The 21986-nt window shown below is 46.7% G+C and overlaps 1 protein-coding gene across 1 annotated transcript in view; it reads left to right on the top strand.

Moving 5' to 3' along the window:
* The window catches only part of PCM1 (pericentriolar material 1), a 1078029-nt gene that overhangs the window by 222731 nt on the left and 833312 nt on the right, over nt 1-21986 (top strand). Inside the window, 1 exon segment of the mRNA XM_029604912.1 lies at nt 1848-2025. Coding sequence (XP_029460772.1) covers nt 1848-2025 — 178 coding nt within the window.

The following is a 21986-nucleotide window of genomic DNA, read 5'->3' as shown; positions in this document are numbered from 1 at the left end:
TTGGAAATAGCTTTGGGAATGGAAAGAAGAAGTTTGGACGGGATGGTTTTCAGCGGGATGAGAGGAGGGTTTCATTTTTTCAGGATATTTTCTATTTCCAGGAGGAGGATGAATCAAAGGTAGACATGGAAGCTGAGAAGTTGAGAGGGGGCAGAGTCACTTTGTTGGAATTATGGGAAAATTGTGCGGTGGTGAGGGAAGAGACTTTGTTTTAAAGAAGTGTGCCAGTTCATTGCAGCGATTCTTAGAGGTGGGAGATTGGGGTTGCGTTGTAGAGGACTTGGTAAGGTCAGTGATCAAGGTAAAGAGGGCCTTGGGGTTGTATTGGAAACATGTATCTTTTTAGAGTAGTATTCTCGTTTAGCGGTGAGGATGGTGTTTCTGTATTTGTGCATGAGTTGGTAGTAGCTTGTCTTGGAAGCTGGGGAGGGGTGTTTATGCCAGCACCTTTCTGCAGTTCTAAGGCGGGATTTGAGGTTCCTGAGTTCAGGTGAGAACCAGGGTTTTTTATTTGTCTGGGCAGTTTTGATAGTTTTTGTCGTAATGGGGCAGAGTTTGTTAGCAATATTAAGAGTGAAGTCATTCCAGGAGGTAAAGGCATTATCTGGTGAGGAGAGGTGAAGTTGATTAGATATTTATGAGCAAGCCTGTGTGAGGGAATCTAAGGAGCATGATTGCGGTATTTGAGGGATAGGGGCGAGGTTGGGGGTGGAAGGGGTCGGAGGGGGTAGTGCAAGGGTGGTTTGGATGATGGAATGATCAGTCCATGGTACAGCAAGGCATGTTGGAGCATTGATGGTTTGGATGGGAGAGTTGGTGAAAATAAGATCTAGAGTATGTCCAGCTTTGTGGTTGGGGGAGTGTATGATTTGGGTAAAGCCCATTGCTTCAAGGGAGGAGATGAAGGCTTCGCATGCAGGGGATTGGGGTTGGCATCAACATGTAGATTAAAGTCTCCGAGGAGGATAGTGGGAAGATCTGGAGGGATAGTGTTGGCAAAGAATTCAATCAGAGGAGAGGAGTCTTTCTCTAGTAGACCCGGGGGTGTGTAGATGAGGCAGACTTTGAGAACTTTAGATTTAAAGAAACCAATTTCGTGTTGGTTGGGGAGATTGCATTTATGGGATGTAAGCTTAAAATCCTCTTTTGCAGCTAGGAGTAAGCTGCCTCCTCTTTTCTTGTTGCGGGGTATGGAGAAAAAGTCGTAGATGTTGGTGGGAAGCTGATTTATAAGAGCAATGTCTTGAGGTTTCAGTTATGGCGCAGATTTCTGAAATCTGCACCATAAATCTGATTGTGGTGCCACCTCCTTAGCCAGCAATTGTTTGCACCTTCCAGGCATGCTGCTTCTTCCCCCCCCACCCCCCCCAACCTCCTGGATTGGTCATTTCTTGTACGAAGAGTTCCTCGAATAAAGAGGCCTTCATCCATGATCCATATCCAAAGGGAAAAGTATATTGCTTACCTGCTTCTTGCTTGGCATCAAGTGACACTACTAACTTTGAATCATGCATGCAGTTGAAAGTTGATTTCATACTGGGTGGTTCTAGTTCCTTGCTGGATACCAAGCAGGGCCTGAAATTTAAAATGACTGGTGAGAGAAACAAATGTATGTTTTATGATCTGCTTTTAAAAAAATAACTATTTACTTCATAGATTTTATGATGCTCTACACAGAAAACTTTATTTTTCTGTAGCATTAGAAATGCTACCAGTGAAAAGGCATAAGCTAAATCTAAACAAACATGTAAAAGGATTTCTGTGATGGATGTTTTGTCCAGACCACTAAGTATATATAATTTTGAATGTCTGCAATAATTGTGAAAAGCTGTACTTATATTTTGCAGTGTTACCGTCTGGTTCTCCTCAAAGGAGTGGAGATCAAAGAAGTACAAATTCAGCAACCTCTGCTCCTTTGGAAGTAGTGGCCATGAATGGGGATTCCGCTGCTTATCCATCTCATTGTGTTTCTTCTCTGAATGAAAGTGAAGATGAGGAGAATCTGAATCCTACAGAAAAACTTAAGTAAATGTGGTGTATTTTACTAAATTTTTTTCATTCAGTCAGTTTTTCTGTAGACAAATGCATAGAATTCTACTTTCCCTGTACGTACCGGATCAGTCCAGACTCCTGGGTTTTGCCTCAGCACCAGCAGATGGAGACAGAGCAAGATTTGACAGGCTCTGCCATAAATACCAGGGTGCCACCCACAGCCTGTCGGTATTACTCTGTCTCCAGCAGATGGTCCGGGTGCATTTCCCACAGTCTGAATTGATTTAAAAAAAAAGAAAAAAAGATTTACAGGGCTGTAGTTAGTTAGGGTACTTTGTGTGGCTTCCTTCTTTTCAATTAAGGTTAAAAAAAAAAAAGGATTAAGGAGGAAGAAGTTCACAGAGCTTGTCTGTGCCTCCCAGGGGGTTATCAGGTCCTGAGGGGACCATTTCCCCTGGTCGAGTAGGCTGCTCAGGCTAAGTGTTGAGGACCCTGGTTTCCCTTACAGCCCAGCCGGGGTGATACCGGGGAGCCCGGCTTACTCACCCCAGCCGGACCTTTCAGAACCCGACAAGGGACAGCTCTGAGGTATTAAAAAAAAAAAAAAAAAAGAGATTTTATTTAGCGTCTGGCGGCGGCTCTCGGACCCTAGTGTGGCGGCGGCTGATTCTGCGTTTCCTCTCCCCCTTCCCCTTCTCCTCCCGCTGGTTAGTTTGGATGAGTTTCTCGTTTCACGCAGAGCATGCCACATGGGTCGGCCTACTCGGCTTGCGGCTTGGCCTCTCGCGGGATGGGCTGTGCTCAGCCTGCATCCCCGGAGGCGAGGGTTCTTCAGGATCATCTCGGGGGGGGGGGGGGGGGGTTTGGTAATGAGGCGGACGTTTGCGGTCGCCGTCAGGGAGCGCCTCACGGCCCCCTCCAAGCAGCTGCCTAAAATCGCGGGAAAACCCGCCATCTTGGCGCTGGTTCCCCTCACGGTGCTGATCGCGGCGGGGCCCAGGGACTCCCTGCAGCGGCCGGCTCCGTGGCCTGTTTCCCCTGCGGGGGGGGGGGGGGGGGCGGGGCGGCACAGGAACGGATTCAGAGGATTCCGGTGCCTCTTTTTCCTCTGAGTTTATTTTGGCAATGCATAGGGCCTTTAAGGCCCGCAAAGTCTACAAGAGGCACTCGCCCCCGTCGGGAGTGGGGGGGGGGGGGGGCTTGAGGGCCCATATCCAGCGGACAAGGTGCATCCACTGCTGGAGGGCACAGAAGGGCGGCCTGAATCAAGCGCCCGTTTGCGGGGCTCTTCCCCCTCCGACTCGACGGACCAGGAGGATCATGAGAGCCTTCCCTGAGGGGGGCAGAGGGAGATGGCACACCGGCGCAGGGTCGACAAGGCAGAGCCAGGCTTCAGAGGGTGACGACCCGAGGGTGATCCGCCTCTTCCGAAGGGACGAGCTGGCTCTGCTTATTCCCGCCATTTTGGGGGAGTTAGGGATCGCTACGCCTACTGAGGAGTCTAGGCTTGGCACAATGGATCCAGTGTTGTTGGGTCTGAGTGGCCCCCCCTACAACATTCCCTTTTCACTTCTCTGCAACAGATCTTCTCTTTCGAGAATGGGATACCCCAGGCTTGGGTCTGAAGGTCACAAAGGCTATGGATAAACTTTATCCCTTGCCGGAGGACGCACTGGAAGTCCTGCGGGTGCCGAAGGTGGATGACGCAGTTTCAGCGGTAACGAAGAGGACGACTATCCCGGTCTCGGGAGCCAACGGCGTTGAAGGATCTTCAGGAATTGCAAGTTGGAGATTCAGCTCAAGAAGATTTTCGAAGTCTCCGATCTGGGGGCCCGAGCGGCAATTTGTAGTAACTTTGCATTACGGGCCGGCCTACGTTGGGTGCAGCAACTTCTCGCCAACGAGGGTCTCTCGGAGGAAGAAGCCAGGCATGCGGGTCGCCTCGAAGCGGTGGTAGATTATAATGCAGACGCTCTGTATGACCTCCTTAGAACTTCGGCTCGTTCCATGGTCTCGGCCGTCTCATCCAGACATCTATTGTGGTTGCGGAATTGGTCCATGGATGGATCCTCCAAGTCTCGGCTGGGGGTCCTTACCATTCAAGGGCAAGCTTCTGTTTGGTACGGAATTGGAAGACATGATCCAGTTGCTGGGCGAAAATAAAGGGTACTTGACTCCCTGAGGGACAGGTCGCGTTCCAAGGGGTCTTCTCGTCCAGATCCAGGTTTGGGGAAATCGTAAGTCTCATACTCCTCGTCCTAGTACCAGTACCCCACCCCTTTATCCTCCTTTCATTCGGGAGGTGGTAGGCAGCAGTCCCAGCCCCTTTCGAGGAAGACGCTTTGGTAGACCTGCTTCCGACTCTTCGACTCCCGGCGGTAAGTCGGCACAGTGATGTCCAGCCAATGCCGGGATTCGGAACTCCATTGCCACAGGTGGAGCTTCCAGCTATGCCCTCTGAGCCTCCACCCCCGATTGCTGTGCCACCCATAGCTTCTCGGGCGGAATTGGACAGGATTGTCCAAGAGGCAGTGCTTCAAGCTTTACGAGGATTCCAGTCTCCACTGGCACCGATCCCCATACCGGTGCCCGATCCGATGCTGCTGGCTCCACTTCTGGATAGACTGGACTCGTTAATCGGTGCTCTTCCTTTGACACCGCTTCCAGCCGTGCCACCGGCCCCTGCAAAGCCACCAGCTCTGATGCCGATACCATTATCCTCTGATGAGGAACTGGATCGGCCGATGTCTGAACCAACACCGGGGCCATTGGGTTCCGCACCAGCTCACCGTCCTTCGAAAACACCGCTGCCATCGATGCCTTCACCATCCTTGGTGCCTACATCGATTGCTACCTTGATTTCCATCGGTGCCGTCCTCTAGATCCGGCTGGATTTCAACCTCAAGGTCCTGGAGGTGCTGGTGACCAACCCTATAATCCATGGGGAGATGATTCTAAAGACTCTGATTCAGAAGATCTTTCTTCAGAGCCTTCTTCCCCAGATGAACGTTTGCTGCTCCCCCACCTGAAGACTTGACATTTGCAAACTTTATAAAGGAATATCTGAGACAATTCCTTTTAATTTGCAAACAGAAGAGGAGTGCCAGTCATAAATTGTTTAAGTGCTACAATTTGTAGATGCACCTAAGGAGGTCATGGCAGTCCCAGTTCATGAAGTGCTGCTGGACTTACTGCACCGTAACTGGGAACATCTGGGCTCCGTTCCGCCAGTGAATAGGAAAGCTGATGCCATATATCTGGTACAATCAGCCCTCGTATTTCAGAAGGCGCAACTACCCCACCAGTCTGTAGTTGTGGAGTCGGCCCAAAAGAAATCTAAAAAGTCCAGGTCTCATACCTCTGCACCTTCAGGTAAGGAGCAAAAATCATTACACGCCTTCGGACGAAGAGTCTTTCATGGATCAATGCTTATAGCACGCATTGCAGCATATCAGTTATATATGACTCAATACTCCAGAAACCTCTGGAAGAGAGTAAAAGAGCATTATGAATCTCTACCTGAAGAATTCCAGGAAGGACATATGGTAAGCATAAAATAAGAGTGGTGTATGAGATCTTCGACACCGCCTCCAGGGTTTCTGCAGCGGGAATAAGTGCACGCCGTTGGGCATGGCTTAAGTCGTCTGACTTATGGCAAGAAGTCCAAGATCGACTAGCAGACCTCCCATGTACCAATGACAACTTATTTGGCACTAAAGTGCAAGAAACAGTTGCACAATTGAAAGACCACCACAACACACTGCGTCAGTTGTCTACTCTTCCTGTGGATTACCCATCCACCACAAAAAAGTCTTTCAGACAAGATCGGTTCACATATAAACCCAGAAGGTATTATCCACCTCAATCTCGTCCTCGACAATCTAAACCTCCACAAAGAGGCCAGACTTGTCAGACTAGAACCCCAAAAAACCAGCCTGCCCCAGAAACAGGCCCAGCTTCGGGTTTTTGACTCTCTTCTAGAGAGCAACAGCCAATCTCTTCCTTCCCATGTCACTCTAGTGTGAGGCTGCTTGTGCCTTTTCTCCACGCCATGGCACACCATCACAGTGGATCAGTGGGTATTAACTGTAATAAAACAAGGATACCATCCCAACTTTCTCACTATCCCACTGAACGGGTTATCCCGTCCTCTCTCAAACCCAAACAGTCACTCCCCGCTCCTCGAAGCGGAACTCTTGACCCTTCTACAGTCCAATGCTGTAGAATCAGTACCTCGACAGCAGTGGGGTCAAGGGTTCTACTGTCGTTACTTCCTGATTCCAAAAAAATCAGGAGGCATTCGTCCAATTTTGGTCTTACAAATATCTCAGAAAAGAAAAGTTCTGAACGGTAACCTTTGGGCACCATGCTTCTGCTGATTTAAAACAAAGATTGGCTCTGCTCTCTAGACCTGCAGGAGGCTTATGCACACATCGCGATGTATCCTCCTCATTACAAATACCTTAGATTCACAGTAGGTCAACTCCATTTTCAATCCCGCATACTACCATTCGGGCTTGCATCAGCCCCATGGGTATTCGCCAAATGCCTGGCAGTTGTAGCAGCCCATTTAAGAAAGACCAGTGTCCACGTCTTTCCATACCTGGATGATTGGCTTATCAGGGCTCAGACTCAAAAGAGAGAGTTTGTCACTCTGTTACACCGTCTCCTTCAATCACTGGGGTTTCTTATCAACTACCCCAAGTCGAATCTAACCCCATCTCAAACAATAACATTCATAGGAGCAGATCTTGACACAATCCAGGCAAAAGCGTTTCTCCTACACAGCAGAGCACGCGCATCATCCATGATAGCCAGATCAGTACAATCGCACCAGACCACTATGGCTCGACATCCCTTGACCTTATTGGGTCACATAGTATCCACGGTTCATGAAACCCCCATGGCTTGCTTGGCCATGAGAATATCGCAATGGACTTCAAAATCCCAATGGTCCCAGTCAAGTCAAAAGATGTCTCACATTGCCCACGTCACCAACCAGCTTCGACTCTCCCTGGATTGGTGGATACAGGAGTCCAATCTGCTTATAGGACTACCTTTTCAGCCTCCACAATTTCCACAAAACCACAGACGATTCCACCCTGGGTTGGGGAACTCATGTCAACAACCTCCAAACCCAAGGTATTTGGACCAAGGCAGAGTCAAAACATCAAATAAACTTCCTGGAACTCCGGGCGATTCGATATGCCCTCTTCGACTTTCAGTATTGTCTCTTAAACAAAATAATCCTGATCCAAACGAACAATCAGGTAGCAATGTAGGTAGCAATGTGGTATCTGAATAAACAAGGGGGCACAGGCTCTTACCTACTATGCCAAGAGACAGCACAGATCTGGGCCTGGGCTCTCTTCCATTCCATGATTCTGAGAGCGACCTATCTGGCAGGCGTAGACAATGTGATGGCGGACAATCTCAGTTGGGCTTTTCATCCCCACGAATGGTCCCTGAACCCCACGGTAGCAGAACACATATTTCAACAGAGGGGTCATCCACACACACACCTCTTTGTGTTAATATACAATCGCAAAGTAACTAACTTCTTCTACTCTCTGCACCGCAGTCACAATGCACCCCCATGAGACGCCTTCACCCACTCGTGGTCAATGGGTCTCCTTTATGCTTACTGTCCACTTCCACTCATCAGCAAAACTCTCGTGAAGTTACGACAGGACAGGGGCACGATGATTTTCATAGCCCTGCACTGGCCATGTCAAGTTTGGTTTCCCATCCTCGGAGACCTCTCGATACAACCACCCATTCGCTTGGGCAGGGACCCAATGCTAATAACTCAGAACAACGGTCTCCTACGTCATCCCAACCTTTAATCTCTGTCCCTGCCAGCTTGGATGTTGAAAGGTTGATTCTACAATCTTTAAACTTTTCCGACAATTTATCCCAAGTCTCTTAGCTTCATGAAAGCCTTCTACCAGAAGATCATATCACGCAAAATGGAAAAGATTTTCATCATGGTGCGCAATAAAGGAAATAGACCCTTTTCCCTGTCCCATACACAAATTTCTGGATTACCTCTGGCATCTCTGAGTTGGGGTTTCAGTCTTCCTCCATTCGTGTACACATTAGTGCTATTGCTGCTTACCACAAAGATATCAACAAGACCACAATATCAGCACAATGATGGCTAGCTTCATGAGAGGCTTACTACAACTTAATCCTCCAGTCCTTATATGGGACTTGAACATAGTCCTCGCACGACTTATGAAGCCTCCTTTTGAGCCCTTGCATTCCTGCGAGCTTCGCCATCTCACTTGGAAAGTGATATTTCTTATAGCCATAACATCTGCTCGCAGAGTCAGTGAGTTACACGCACTAGTAACATATCGACCTTATACTAGATTCCTTCATGACCGCGTGGTACTTCGTACTCACCTTAAATTTCTGCCAAAAGTAGTCTCGGAGTTTCATTTAAATCAAATTATAACTGTACCTACCTTTTTTCCAAGGCCTCATTCCCACCCAGGGGAACAAACTCTTCACTCCTTGGACTGTAAGCGCGCTCTTGCCTTTTATCTAGATCGCACTTCGCTGCATAGAAAGTCCATCCAACTATTTGTCTCTTTCGATAAAACCAAATTGGGTGCTCCAGTAGGCAAACACTCTATCCAACTGGCTGGCAGATTGCATTTCCTTTTGCTATTGTCAAGCAGGAATTCCTCTCCAAGAATGAGTAAAGGCACATTCGGTAAGAGCAATGGCAACGTCAGTGGCACACCTCTGTTTTGTACCTGTTGCTGACATCTACAGAGCTGCCACATGGAGCGCTCTCCCTACTTTTGCATCTCATTACTGCCTAGACAAAGCTGGTAGACAGGATTTCATCTTCGGCCAGTTGGTCCTGCGAAACCTGTTTCCTATTTAAATACCCAACTTCCTTCCTGCGACCCAGGGAGATGTTCAGGCTACCCGATTAACCAAAACTACCAGAGTTCCTGTGCCTGCTTCCCATCGTTCAGTATTTTGGCTTTATTTCATTCGGGTATCCTGTAGCTTGCTATTCACCCACATGTGAGGACTACCATCCTGCTTGTCCTGGGAGAAAGCAGAGTTGCTTACCTATAACAGGTGTTCTCACAGGACAGCAGGATGTTAGTCCTCACGGAATCTGCCCGCCACCCCGAGGGGTTGGGTCTGTTTTGTTTTATTATTTTATTTTTCTCTCGTACTTTACTACAAATGAGACTGAAGGGGGACCCCTGCTGGATGCAGGGTTGGTGCCATGCTGGGCATGCTCAGTGGTACCAGTCAAAGTTCTAGAAACTTTGATGAAAAGTTTTCCATGATTGGGCTCCATCCTGATGATGTCACCCACGTGAGGACTAACATCCTGCTGTCCTGTGAGAACACCTGTTACAGGTAAGCAACTCTGCTTTACTTTATATATAAAAAAAGAGGAAAGAAGAATTCATTAGTGAGTTTTCGTACTGGGTCTGTTTCCTTGGCGTTCAACTTTCCTGTTCACATCTGTGGGGAGTTCTATGAGTTGTGGAGGCATGGCAGGTTGAGCAGCCTTTTGGTTAAGTCCCCACTTTGAGACTTTTCCTTTTTGGTGTGTAGTAGGCTGCACTGTTAGTTTGCGCGTCTTTTAGTTTGTCGTTGATGCACACCTCTTTGTGCAACCACCTCCGCGTTTCCTTTTGGGCGTGTGTTTTTGAGTGGTTATTTTGGACACACATTCTCTGCATCCAGGTTGGGCGTCCTTTCTGGACGTCCGTTTTGTGCGCCCAGTTTGGGCACATTTTTATGTGCCAGTACCTGGATGTCCATTTTGTGCGTCTAGCTGGGCACGTGCCTTTATCCCAGGACACTCAGAGAATTCTCTTGAATTTCAATACGCTATTGTGCAATAATTTTTATTAACATACCAAACATGTAAACATATACACAATTAAAATGTATAGATACCAGTCATACCAAACATTCACACATTAAAATCTGAAACCTAATGACACAATGTAATACTTCTTACAGTACATCAGATTAAAGTGCAAAGATAGTACATCTCAAATATTTATAATACAGAAATACTTTTCTTCATAAAGTTTCCAATAATCTCCAACTTCACTGCTTATTTTCCTTTTTGAGAAATCCAGATTTTTGTAATGTGTGTGCGTGCTAATTCTCTGCACCCACAAAAACGCTGTTTGCATTAGTCCACAGCTTCTCTAATTTACTTGTGTCGAGGGGACTTGCCCTCCAACACTCCATCCACATATACACAGTCCAACAACGGATCCTTGTTTCACCCACACCTGGGCTTCATCAGGGACTCATTCATAATAGCTACGGTGTATCACCTATATCAACAAGCAATAAGAATTGTATATAATTAAATTTTCAAAAAAAATTTATACCCACACTCTGGACAACAGAACACCCAATATATATTAACTATTACCTGTTTTATTTTCTCATTCAGATACCAAACATCGTTCAAAATTCAATATCTTTATATCAGCTTTTAAATACAGCCTCTAAAAAATTAAAATATATCAAGGGTAAGTCATCATAATACCGAGACAAGCATCTAAATTAGTTCAACAAAACATTTCAAAGACGTCACCAGATCCTACCTTCCAAAGACTTCAACATTTACCAGGGAACAACAGGATATCACGTGTCAAAAAAACGTAGTGACGTCTCCCTGTATCCTCCAACTTATATATCCTGCTCATTATCCCAAACCCCACATTCAAAAACCCTAATTCTAACCACCTGAGCCCTCTTCAACTCACATGCAGAAACGCATCCCATTCAATGGGACCATTCAATCCCTTCGGGGCCACCATATCCCACCAAAAAATAAAATGCTGTTCTAGCCGACGCAAAGATGCAGATAGATCACCTCCCTTTGCTAAATTTAATTCTTTCACTACAAAGAATTTAACATCATCTGCTGTATGAAACATTTGCGTCCAATGCTCTACCAGAGGGGCACTCATTTTCTTTGCATTAATACGACTTCTGTATTCTATTATCCGTAGTCTAACCTTTCTACTTGATTGACCAATATATATAAGGTTACATGGACATATAATCGCATAATAACTCCACTCGAGTCGCATGAAAAATGCCCCGGTAATCTATATGGAAATTTTAAACAAGGATGATGAAATTCTTTAATTATCAATACGTGTTTACACACAGAGCATGTTCCACGACATACTTGACCATGTTCTCTATCATCTGTAGCATTCAATCTACGATGCTTAAGGTAGTCCCCCAAATTCTGACGTTTCTTTATAGCGAAAATAGGTTTTTCAGCAAATACAGGAATGGATGATAACATCTGCCAATGACCTAAAATACTCTGTTTGATATCTGGAATTCTGGATGAATATGGAATAGTGCAAACAGTTCTTGAAAGCGTGGGTTTTTTATTTTGTATAAGAAGATTATCTATATTTTCATAGAGCGCCCTCTTATAAGCTTTTTTCACAATAGCAGGTTTATATCCGCGAGAAATAAACCGGTCTTTTAATTGCTGAGATTGCATTTTATATTCCGTGAGGGATGTACATAATCTTCTATATCTTAAAAATTGATCGATTGGTATATTTTCCCGTAGTTGTTTAGGATGGAAACTCTTAAAGTGAAGTAAAGTGTTTCTATCCATACTTTTGCGGTATACAGTAGTCATTAGTTTATCATCTTGTATACATATAACCATATCAAGGAAATTTACCAATTTAGAATCCCATGTATATGTAAACTTCAAATTGGGGTCATACATATTTAATTCTTTCAAAAAAGATTGAAGGCATTCAATAGATCCCTGCCAAACAAAAAATACGTCATCAATAAAAAGTTTCCACGTTACAATGTGGGAAAACCACTTCGATTGATAAACCAATTTTTCTTCAAAAGATGATACATATAAACATGCTGTACTTGGGGCTACTGGAGACCCCATCGGAATTCCTTTGATCTGCAGATACATAGTAGTATGAAAACTGAAAGTATTGCATGTCAACACAATTTCTGTCATCTATAACAAAAATTGTAATCTCCTAGCGGAAACATCCAATTTCATAAGTTGACTCTTAATGACCTGAAAAGCCTCCATTTGGGGGATATTGGTTTATAATTAGGTAATATCTGCCGTTACTAATATCCAATCTTTAGAAGGTTATTGAATTTTGAACGATGTTTGGTATCTGATTGAGAATAAAACAGGTAATAGTTAATATATATTGGGTGTTCTGTTGTCCAGAGTGTGGGTATAATTGTTTTTTTGAAAATTTAATTATATACAATTCTTATTGCTTGTTGATATAGGTGATACACCGTAGCTATTATGAATGAGTCCCTGATGAAGCCCAGGTGTGGGTGAAACAAGGATCCGTTGTTGGACTGTATATATGTGGATGGAGTATTGGAGGGCAAGTCCCCTCGACACAAGTAAATTAGAGAAGCTGTGGACTAATGCAAACAGCGTTTTTGTGGGTGCAGAGAATTAGCACGCACACACATTACAAAAATCTGGATTTCTCAAAAAGGAAAATAAGCGGTGAAGTTGGAGGTTATTGGAAACTTTATGAAGAAAAGTATTTCTGTATTATAAATATTTGAGATGTTCTATCTTTGCACTTTAATCTGATGTACTGTAAGAAGTATTACATTGTGTCAATAGGTTTCAGATTTTAATGTGTGAATGTTTGGTATGACTGGTATCTATAAATTTTAATTGTGTATGTTTACATGTTTGGTATTTATTTATTTATTTTTAATTTTTATATACCGATATATATATTTTAATTATATATATTTTATATTTATATTTTAATTTTATATAACATATATGGTATGTTAATAAAAATTATTGTACAATAGCGTAATGAAATTCAAGAGAATTCTCTTGAGTGTATGGTTGCATTTAATTGGTAGAGAATTTTTTGAAAATATATTCCCTGTGTGTTTATCCCAGGACAAGCAGGATGCTAGTCCTCACATATGTAGGTTCTGGGGTCTATGGTGTCTACACCGCAGTTGGTTCCGTGGATATTTGATCACATGCAGCCTCTTCAGCAGGTGTTCCTCTTTAGTTGGGATCCGTTGTCTTGAGGATTTTCAGCTGCTTTTACCATGTCAGGGAATGTCCAGGTCCAGTCTCTTGTGGTGGCTATTGCAACCTAATTTTGTGAAAGGTATGGATCTGGAGGTTCCAGATTGGGATGGTAGTGACCATGAATGCCAGCCTCAGGGGGCAGTTTATCAAAGGTGGTCGTCTCAAGGTCTGTGGTTGCCAGTGGAAGTGATATGGTCAAATTACCTAGAAACCTGAGCAAGTTCGCACAGTGTTAGTTGCTTTTGTTCTGCAAGTTCAGGGATGCTCTGTGAGGGTATTTTCCCGACAATGCAGTGTTGGTAACGCATGTCTTTCGTAAGGGAGGAGCGAAGAGTTGCTCGGTGGCTCTGGAGGCCCAGGACTTGTTTGGGCAGAAGTTCACCTGGAAGGAATAGTGGACAACATGCAAGCAGATTTTCTCAGCAGAAATCAGCTAGTTCCAGGGTAGTGGGAATTATCAGCCTTTGCCCTCATTCAGCAGAGGTGGGGTGAGCCCCATCTGGATCTCATGGCGTCTCGAGGAAATACCAAGGTGGAAAGGTTTTTCAATCGCAGGAGAGAAGTCTGTTCCAAAGGGATCGATGCTGTGGTCCATCCTTTGTCGTCGAGACTTCTGCTGTACGTGTTTCCCCCATGGCCTCTCGTAGGTCGAGTGTTACATTGCATAGAACATCCAGACAGGGTGATTCTGGTAGCACCATAGTGGCTGCATCGTCTGCGGTTTGTGGATTTTTCACATGGCGGTAGACGGGCTCCTCTGAGACACCTGCAGGGGTTACTGCATCAGGGGCCCATCCTTTCGGAGCAGGTGGATTGCTTTTGTCTAGCGGCTTAGCTTTTGAGAGGTGTTGATTTCACTTGAAGGGATATTCGGGGCTGGTATTTAGGACTTTGCTTCAGGCAAGGAGACCCTCCAGTTCTCTGGCATATATTCAGGTGTGGAGAGTTTTTGAGGCTTGGTGCTTGGATAACTGCATAGTTCCTTTGCAGATAGATGGTTCTCAGATCTTGGCTTTTTGCGAAGTGGACTGGCTGAGGGTTTGGCTTATAACTTGCTCTGAGTGTAAGTGGCAGCTTTGGGCTGTTTTTGAGGCAGGATTTGCGGGAGACTGCTGGCATCTCTTCCAGACATTATTTGCTTCCTCAAGAAGACAATTTATATGTCCTCTGATTTGTATGGTATGCCTGACGTGGAGGCTTAATCTGGTGCTTTGGGTCCTCTGGATTTTTTTTGAGCCAGTGAGAAGGGCGCCTTTAAAAAGTCTTTCCCTGAAGGTAGTTTTTCTGATGGCCATTTATTCAGCTAAGCGGATTTCGGAGCTCTAAGCCTGGTCATGAAGGGAACATTTTTTGAGAATTTCGGACGACCTGAGTGTCACTCCATATGGTTCTGTCATTTTTGCCATCTCAACCACATGTTGGAGTTGCCAAGATGTGCACTAAACGAAGGAATTTCACATATTGGATGTTCGTCGGTCACTGTTGTGTAATTTAAAGGTCACTGATGACTTTAGGAAGTCTGATCATCTTTTTGTTATCCCAGGACAAGCAGGATGCCAGTCCTCACATATGGGTGACATCAGCAATGGAGCCCTATACGGAAAAACTTCTGTCAAAGTTTCTAGAAACCTTTGACTGGCACAGTGTGCCCACTGAGCAAGCTCTGCATGCCATGATATTCTCAGCCACAGGGGTCTCCCTTCAGTCTTCTTTTTTCCGTGAAGCTGTTAGCCTCGCGGTTATTTGGAGTCCTGTGTGGTGATTTTTCACCATATAAAAAAGTTTGTTAAAAACTCTAAAAACCTCAACACCGCAGGGGTCTCCCGTTTTTTACCATCGCGGTAAGTTTTTCTGTTTTTTCCGTCTGTTCCGTACCGTATCTATTAGCCTGAAAGTCGTCGACGGCTGTCCGACTTCACAATGGCTACCGGTTTTAAAAAATGCCCGGTTTGTTGCCGTACCATGTCCATTACGGACCCACACGTAGTGTGTACTCTGTCTCGGTCAGAATCACGATATCCTAACGCGCAGAGATGACGCCGAAAGGCAGAAGACTCCAGATGGAGAAAATGGTCCACCTGTTCCATTTACAGCTAATGCCATCAACATCGACGTCCACGCAGTCGTCTCCGGCTGGAGCGATCCGTAAGGTCGTCCTCAAGAAACGAAGACCGGATGAAGTGGGGGATCGGCCGTCGCCAACCCCGTCTAAGTCCTCGATAAAATCGATCTGTCATCGAAAAGAGCACCGAGCAGAAGCATAGACACCGGAGGCCTCATGATCCCGAGACCGACCTGATATCCGGTGGTCCATCGACTGATCCTGAATCAGCACCAAAGAAACCTCGGAGAGACGATGCGATGCCGACACCTTCCACCCTAAGGCGATCCCCACCGATATCTGTGTCTGGAACCGTACCTCCACAGGGCCCTGTGGAGGTACCGGTATCGCCTTTGCTGCCTCCCCCAATAGCTGCTCTGGTCTCACCAGCTATGCGGGCGGAACTGGACGGCTATATCCGCCAGGCAGTTAGGGATGCGCTGCTCGATATGCCAACACCGACTCCGCCATCGAGGCCAGCGCCATCGCCAGTACCGTCTCATCGCCGGTTCCATCGATGCCATTACCGACTCCATCGTCGGTTCCCGATGCCCGATTTATCTTTTTTTGAGCTGATTTTAGCAAAACTAGATACACTTATCGGTGCCATCCCGGTGAAACCTCAGGAAGTACTGAAACCACCACTGAGAGGAGAAGATATTACAGGAGAATCTCAGATTCTAGATCCAATCCCAGGTCCATCGGGGGTTCCATGCTCATTCCCACCAATATCCTCAATGTTCCCATCGAAACCTAAGGAACAACCATCGATGCCAAAGGTGCCTATGCCGTCTACACCTCTTTGACCGCATACACCTGATACATGGGATGATACTGGCACTGATACCTCCTCAGAGGAAGTCCTCTCGGAACCATCTCCTCCAGAGGAAAGAAGAAAATCCCCTCCTGAGAATATCCTTTGTCAAGAAGCAGCACAGATTTGGGGCTGGGCCCTGACACACGCAATGCTTTTACGGGCCACTTATCTGGCAGGCATTCACAACGTAGTGGCGGATCGCCTCAGTCATCAGTTCCAACCTCATGAGTGGTCTCTGGATCCAGAAGTGGCGACCAAGATCTTCCACAGTTGGGGCCACCCAACAGTGGAACTCTTTGTATCACAAGTGAATTACAAAGTAGCCAACTATTGCTCCCTATTCAAGCAGAAAAACCACTTACCCAGGGACACCTTTGCTCACCACTGGAATTCAGGCCTTCTGTATGCATAATCCTCCGATACCGCTAATAACCAAAACTCTAGTGAAGCTACAACAGGACAAAGGGTCCATGATACTCGTAGCCCCATATTGGCCTCGACAAGTATGGTTTACAATACTCCTCGATCCCTCAATCAGAGACCCAATTCGCCTGGGCACAGCACCCACTCTCATAACTCAGGATCAGGGCAGGTTGCGTCATCCCAACCTTCAATCCCTATCCCTCACAGCATGGATGTTGAAAGCTTGATTCTACAACCTCTCAATCTTTCAACTAATGTCTCTCAAGTGCTTGTAGCTTCACGTAAACCCTCCACATGAAAGAACTATCGTGCTAAATGGAAAAGGTTTACCGTGTGGTGCACACAAAACAGTGTTGATCCATTTTCCTGCACTACATCATCTTTATTAGACTATCTGTGGCACCTCTCAGACTCTGATCTCCAGACATCATCTGTAAGGGTACATTTAAGGGCAATCTCAGCTTATCACAATACCTTTGGGGATGCACCAATATCAGTACAACTCCTAGTTAGATTTATGAGAGGTTTAATTCAGCTGAAACCTCCACATCGACCACCGGTCACACAATGGGACCTTAATGTGGTCCTAACGAGGCTCATGCATTCTCCTTTTGAACGCATGGATTCCTGTGATATTAAGTTTCTCACTTGGAAGATTATTTTCTTAATAGCCATCACATCAGCAAGAAGGGTTAGTGAGTTACAAGCACTTGTCACATACTCACCCTACACAAAATTCCTACATGATCGAGTGGTACTCCGTACACACCCAAAATTTCTTCATAAAGTTGTTACGGAATTCCATTTGAATCAATCCATCATCTTGCCTACTTGCTTCCCAAAACCACACACTCATCAAGGAGAGAGGGCTTTACACACCTTGGACTGTAAGCGTGCACTTGCGTACTACTTAGATCGTACTACAGCCCATAGGAAATCCAACCAGCTATTTGTTTCTTTTGATCCAAACAAACCTGGGAAAGCAGTAGGCAAGCAAACTCTATCTAATTGGCTTGCAGATTGCATACAGTTTTGCTATGAGAAAGCAGGCCTTCCTCTCCAGGGGCGTGTAAAGGCGCACTCAGTAAGAGCAATGTCAACTTCAATAGCACACTACCATTCAGTGCCAATAGCTGACATATGTAAGGCTGCAACATGGAGTTCCCTTCACACCTTTGCGGCTCACTACTGTCTCGACAAGGAAGGACAACAAGACTCAGCCTCTGGACAATCTGTCTTAAAGAACTTGTTTCCAGTATAATCCCAACTCCTTCCACTTCCAACCTTTCGTGATTTCAGGCTGCCTCATTTTTCCCAAAGGTACACCAGTTGTGCCTGTTGCACAAGTTGTATGCTGTTGATCCAATACAAAGAAGACTCTGTCTGTACTTGCTAATCACCCATATGTGAGGACTAGCATCCTGCTTGTCCTGGGATAAAGCAAAATTGCTTACCTTGTAATAGGTGTTATCCCAGGACAGCAGGATGTAGTCCTCATGAAACCCACCCGCCACCTCGCGGAGTTGGGTCTGATACGCTTTATTATTTTATTTTTGGCTAATGCTCATTGCTACAAACGAGACTGAAGGGAGACCCCTGTGGCTGAGAATATCATGGCATGCTGAGCATGCTCAGTGGGCACACTGCCAGTCAAAAGTTTCTAGAAACTTTGACAGAAGTTTTTCCGTATAGGGCTCCATTACTGATGTCACCCATATGGGAGGACTACATCCTGTTGTCCTGGGATAACACCTATTACAAGGTAGGCAATTTTGCTTTTTGTTCAGTGGATCAATGAGAGAATGCAAGGCTCCTAAGAGCACGATTGTTCACTGGCTGATGGAAGCAATACTGTCGACCTATATCTGTAAGGGACGGCCGCCTCCAGTGGGGTTGCAAGCACATTCTACAAAGGTGTGGGCTGGGCAGAGTGTTAGCTCATTTCTCTATAGGAATTTTATCAGGCTGCAACTTAGTCGTTGCTGCACACGTTTATCAAGCATTACCACCTGGATGGGCAGGTGCCAGAAGAGGCTACATTTGAGGAGAATGTGCTGCATGTGGGTCTTTCAGTTTCCTGCCCAGTGTTGAGGGCCTTTGGTATATCCCACTGGTATTTCAGCGAACCTGACAGCACATCTCTGAGCTCCCTTAATATCTAGCCCATGGCCTTGTCCACTATCAGTTTTTTTTTCTAGCTCTTCTCATACATTCTCTTCTATATATTGGTTTCTAATATATCTGAAAAATGTTTTTGACACCTGGCTTTACCTCTTTGGCAGTTCTTTCTTCTGCTTGACCTTTTGTTTTCCTGATTTCTTTCATCTCCCTCAGTTTCACCAGATATTCTTTACTATGTTCCTCTTATGCTTCTTGAACACGGTTCTTTTTGCTTCTAGTTTTTTCTGTCAACTACTTTGAGAACCAGATAGGTGTGAGGTTGTCTGCATATGTTGTGTACAGGTTGCATTACAGTTTCAGCTCAGTAAGGGATGGGGCAGAGACAGTAGCACATTAGTGTTTTAGGGGGCCTATGTCTGATAATAGTTGAGACAGCCAATGTCCTCCAGTTTTATATTTCAGAGTATTTGATCAGCCTCATTTCAGATGTTTTCTATGTTTTTTTGTAGTTACAAAATTCATTTTACCCTGATTTTGATGTTGTCATGGGAGATGTCTTCTTTGTGTCCAATTCCTAGTGCATATATATACAGTTGTGCTCATAAGTTTACATACCTCTGGCAGAATTTGTAAGATGTGTAGCATTTTAAGAAAACATGAGTGATCAAACTAAACACATCTATTATTTTTAATGTTTCAAATTAAACTATTATGCATCACAGAAGAGCACAATCATTAAACAATCCATATCAATCAATGAAGAAATAAAATAGTCCTGTTCAAAAGGTTGCATACTCTTTGATCTTAATATCGTGTTTCCCTGTACGTACCCGGATCAGTCCAGACGGTGGGTTATGTCCTCCGTCCAGCAGAAGGAGTCAGACAAGAACTTCTGAGGGCGCTGCCATATAAGACAGCATACCAAACGTCCCTCTTCAGTATCTTTCTGACTCCAGCAGATAGGAGCAGGGGAACAGTGGTTCCCCAGTACACTGATCTTAGCGTAAAATTTCTTTCAGTCTCTTCTTTCTTCCTTTGCTATTGTTGTAGGGAGGAATCAAATTTAAAAAAAAAAAGAAAAAGACAGTGGTCTTATTACCTTACGAGGGAGAGCCTACAGCCTAGCTCTCTACAGAGCCTTGCCAGCAGAGCTTGCTGCTTTCTTTGTTTCTTCCTCTCTCTCTTTCTGCCTCTGGTAGAGGATCGGGGTAAGGGGGTTCTTTGCTTTATTTTGCAGGGCTCTTGGCTGGTTTTCATCGCGCCGGGCCGTGGGGGGGGGGGGGGGGGGTGCACGTTGGAGGGCTCCATCCTCTCCCCCCACCTCCCTTGCACTCGATCCGACCTCATTCCCTGGGGCCGCTGCCAGCCGAGAGGTCACATTCCCCGGTGGGGCTTTTTAGAATCGGGTCGGTGGGGTGATAGCGGCGGCCTCTCCGCTTTTCAGAGCACCTCGGTGCAGCAGGACTCAGTTTTCCCGCGCTGTCCCTCCCTCCCTCCCCCCGCCCCCTCCCAGCGGCATGCCGAGAGCAGCGGCTTGTACCGCATGTGGGCGGCCCGGATCCCGGCTATCCCGGGACGGCGTTTGTACTGCCTGTCTCCCCGGCGGGGAGGGCAGCTCTCAGGGGATGACCGCTCCAGCGTCTTGCGGTCAGGGCCGGGTTGAGGGACAGCGACAGGCCCCAATCCTGCGAAACGCGGGAACGGCGGCCATTTTGTTACTGCATGCTATTGATTCCAGATCCTCTGAGGACGAACCGGAGGCACCTTTTTCAGTTCTTCTGCCGCCCCTGGTCCCTGTGCAGCCCCTGGAGGAGGGGCCCCTACCAGGGGACGCTTCATCCTGGGCCCCTCCAGGGCCCCAATCGTTTACCGGACTTTATTTTACTAATGCATAATGCATACCTGGCCAGGATGTCCAACCCTCCGGATCTCTCTCCCGGGCCCTCCCCCCCCCAAGCTTTCCAGAGCAGATCCACTTCCCGGGGGAACCATTGGGGCAGGGGGCGCAGCTCCCGTTCTACCAGGCCGGCACATTGTGGATCCCCCCGGGGACGTCGGGGACCAGAGGCCAGACTCGCCCACAGATGATCCCCTCCTGGCGGCTCAGATGGAAGGGGATGACCCCAGGGTCCTCCACATTTTTCAACGGGAGGAGCTGGAGCACCTGATTCCTCATATTTTGCAGGAACTTGATATCGATCTGCCTCCAGATCCCCAGGAGCCTGCACCCCTGGCGAAGAAGGGGGGATCCCTTGCTGGCTGGACTCTGTCCGCCGGCGAAGGCCTTTCCCACCCATCCAACCTTTCTCCAGTTGTTATCCAGGGAATGGGATTCACCAGAGGCAACCCTTAAGGTCACTAGAGCCATGGAGATGGAGAAGCTGTATCCGCTGCCTGATGATTTCTTGGAGATACTACGGGTGCCGACAGTCGATTCCCCTGTCTCAGTCACCAAACGCACCTCCATACCAGTTACAGGAGGCATGGCGCTACGGGATCTTCAGGACAGAAAATTGGAGGTGTACCTCAAGCGGGTTTTTGAAGTCTCGGCGCTAGGCGTTCAGGCCGTCATCTGTAGTTCGCTAGCACAGCATGCGGGTCTCCGCTGAGTGCAACAACTTCTTACCTCTCAGGACCTGCCCCCCCATGGAGACTCGTCAGGCAGACCGATTGGAGGCCGTCATTGCATACAGGGCGGATGCCCTGTATGATCTCCTGAGAGTTCTAGCCAGGTCAATGGTGGCGGCGGTGTCGGCTTGGCAACTGCTCTGGCTCTGTAACTGGTCGGCGGACTCCTCCTCCAAGACTTGTCTGGGATCCCTTCCAGTCAAGGGCAAATTCCTATTTGGTGAGGATCTGGACCAGATCATTAAGTTGCTCGGGGAAAATGCGGTCCACAGGCTACCGGAGGACCGCCCACGTTCTACCAGATCAATTCATCCAGAAGTCCTTTTCGCAATCAATGTTGTTTTCGGTCTACAAGGCAACAGACACCATGGCCTCCCTCGTCCCGCTCGCATTCCTGGACTCGGCCATTTTGTGGCCGCAGATCTGCCAAGGAAGGGATCCCCCAGGGGATGTTCTCTAAGCCTCCCCAATGATGCCAGACCGATCCACTCTCCGATTCCCAGGATCGGGGGCCGGATCGCCCTCTTCTACGAGGAGTGGGTCCGATCACATCGGATCGCTGGGTCCTAGATGTTCTAAAGCACGGCTATGCATTGGATTTTGCTCGGGTTCCAAGAGACAGGTTTCTCTTCTCCCCCTGTGTCTCCCCACAAAAACAGGTCATTGTTCGCCAGACTCTAGACCGTCTCCTCGCGCCGGGGCAACTATTCCATCTACTTCGTGGTACCCAAGAAGGACGGCACCTTCTGGCCAATTCTGGACCTCAAATCAGTCAACCAGGCTCTCAAGGTCCCACGCTT

Source organism: Rhinatrema bivittatum, chromosome 1 (assembly GCF_901001135.1).
Source record: "Rhinatrema bivittatum chromosome 1, aRhiBiv1.1, whole genome shotgun sequence".
NCBI lineage: Eukaryota > Metazoa > Chordata > Amphibia > Gymnophiona > Rhinatrematidae > Rhinatrema > Rhinatrema bivittatum.
Note: the sequence above shows the minus strand (reverse complement) of the source record. Positions and strands in the feature narration are given on the sequence as shown.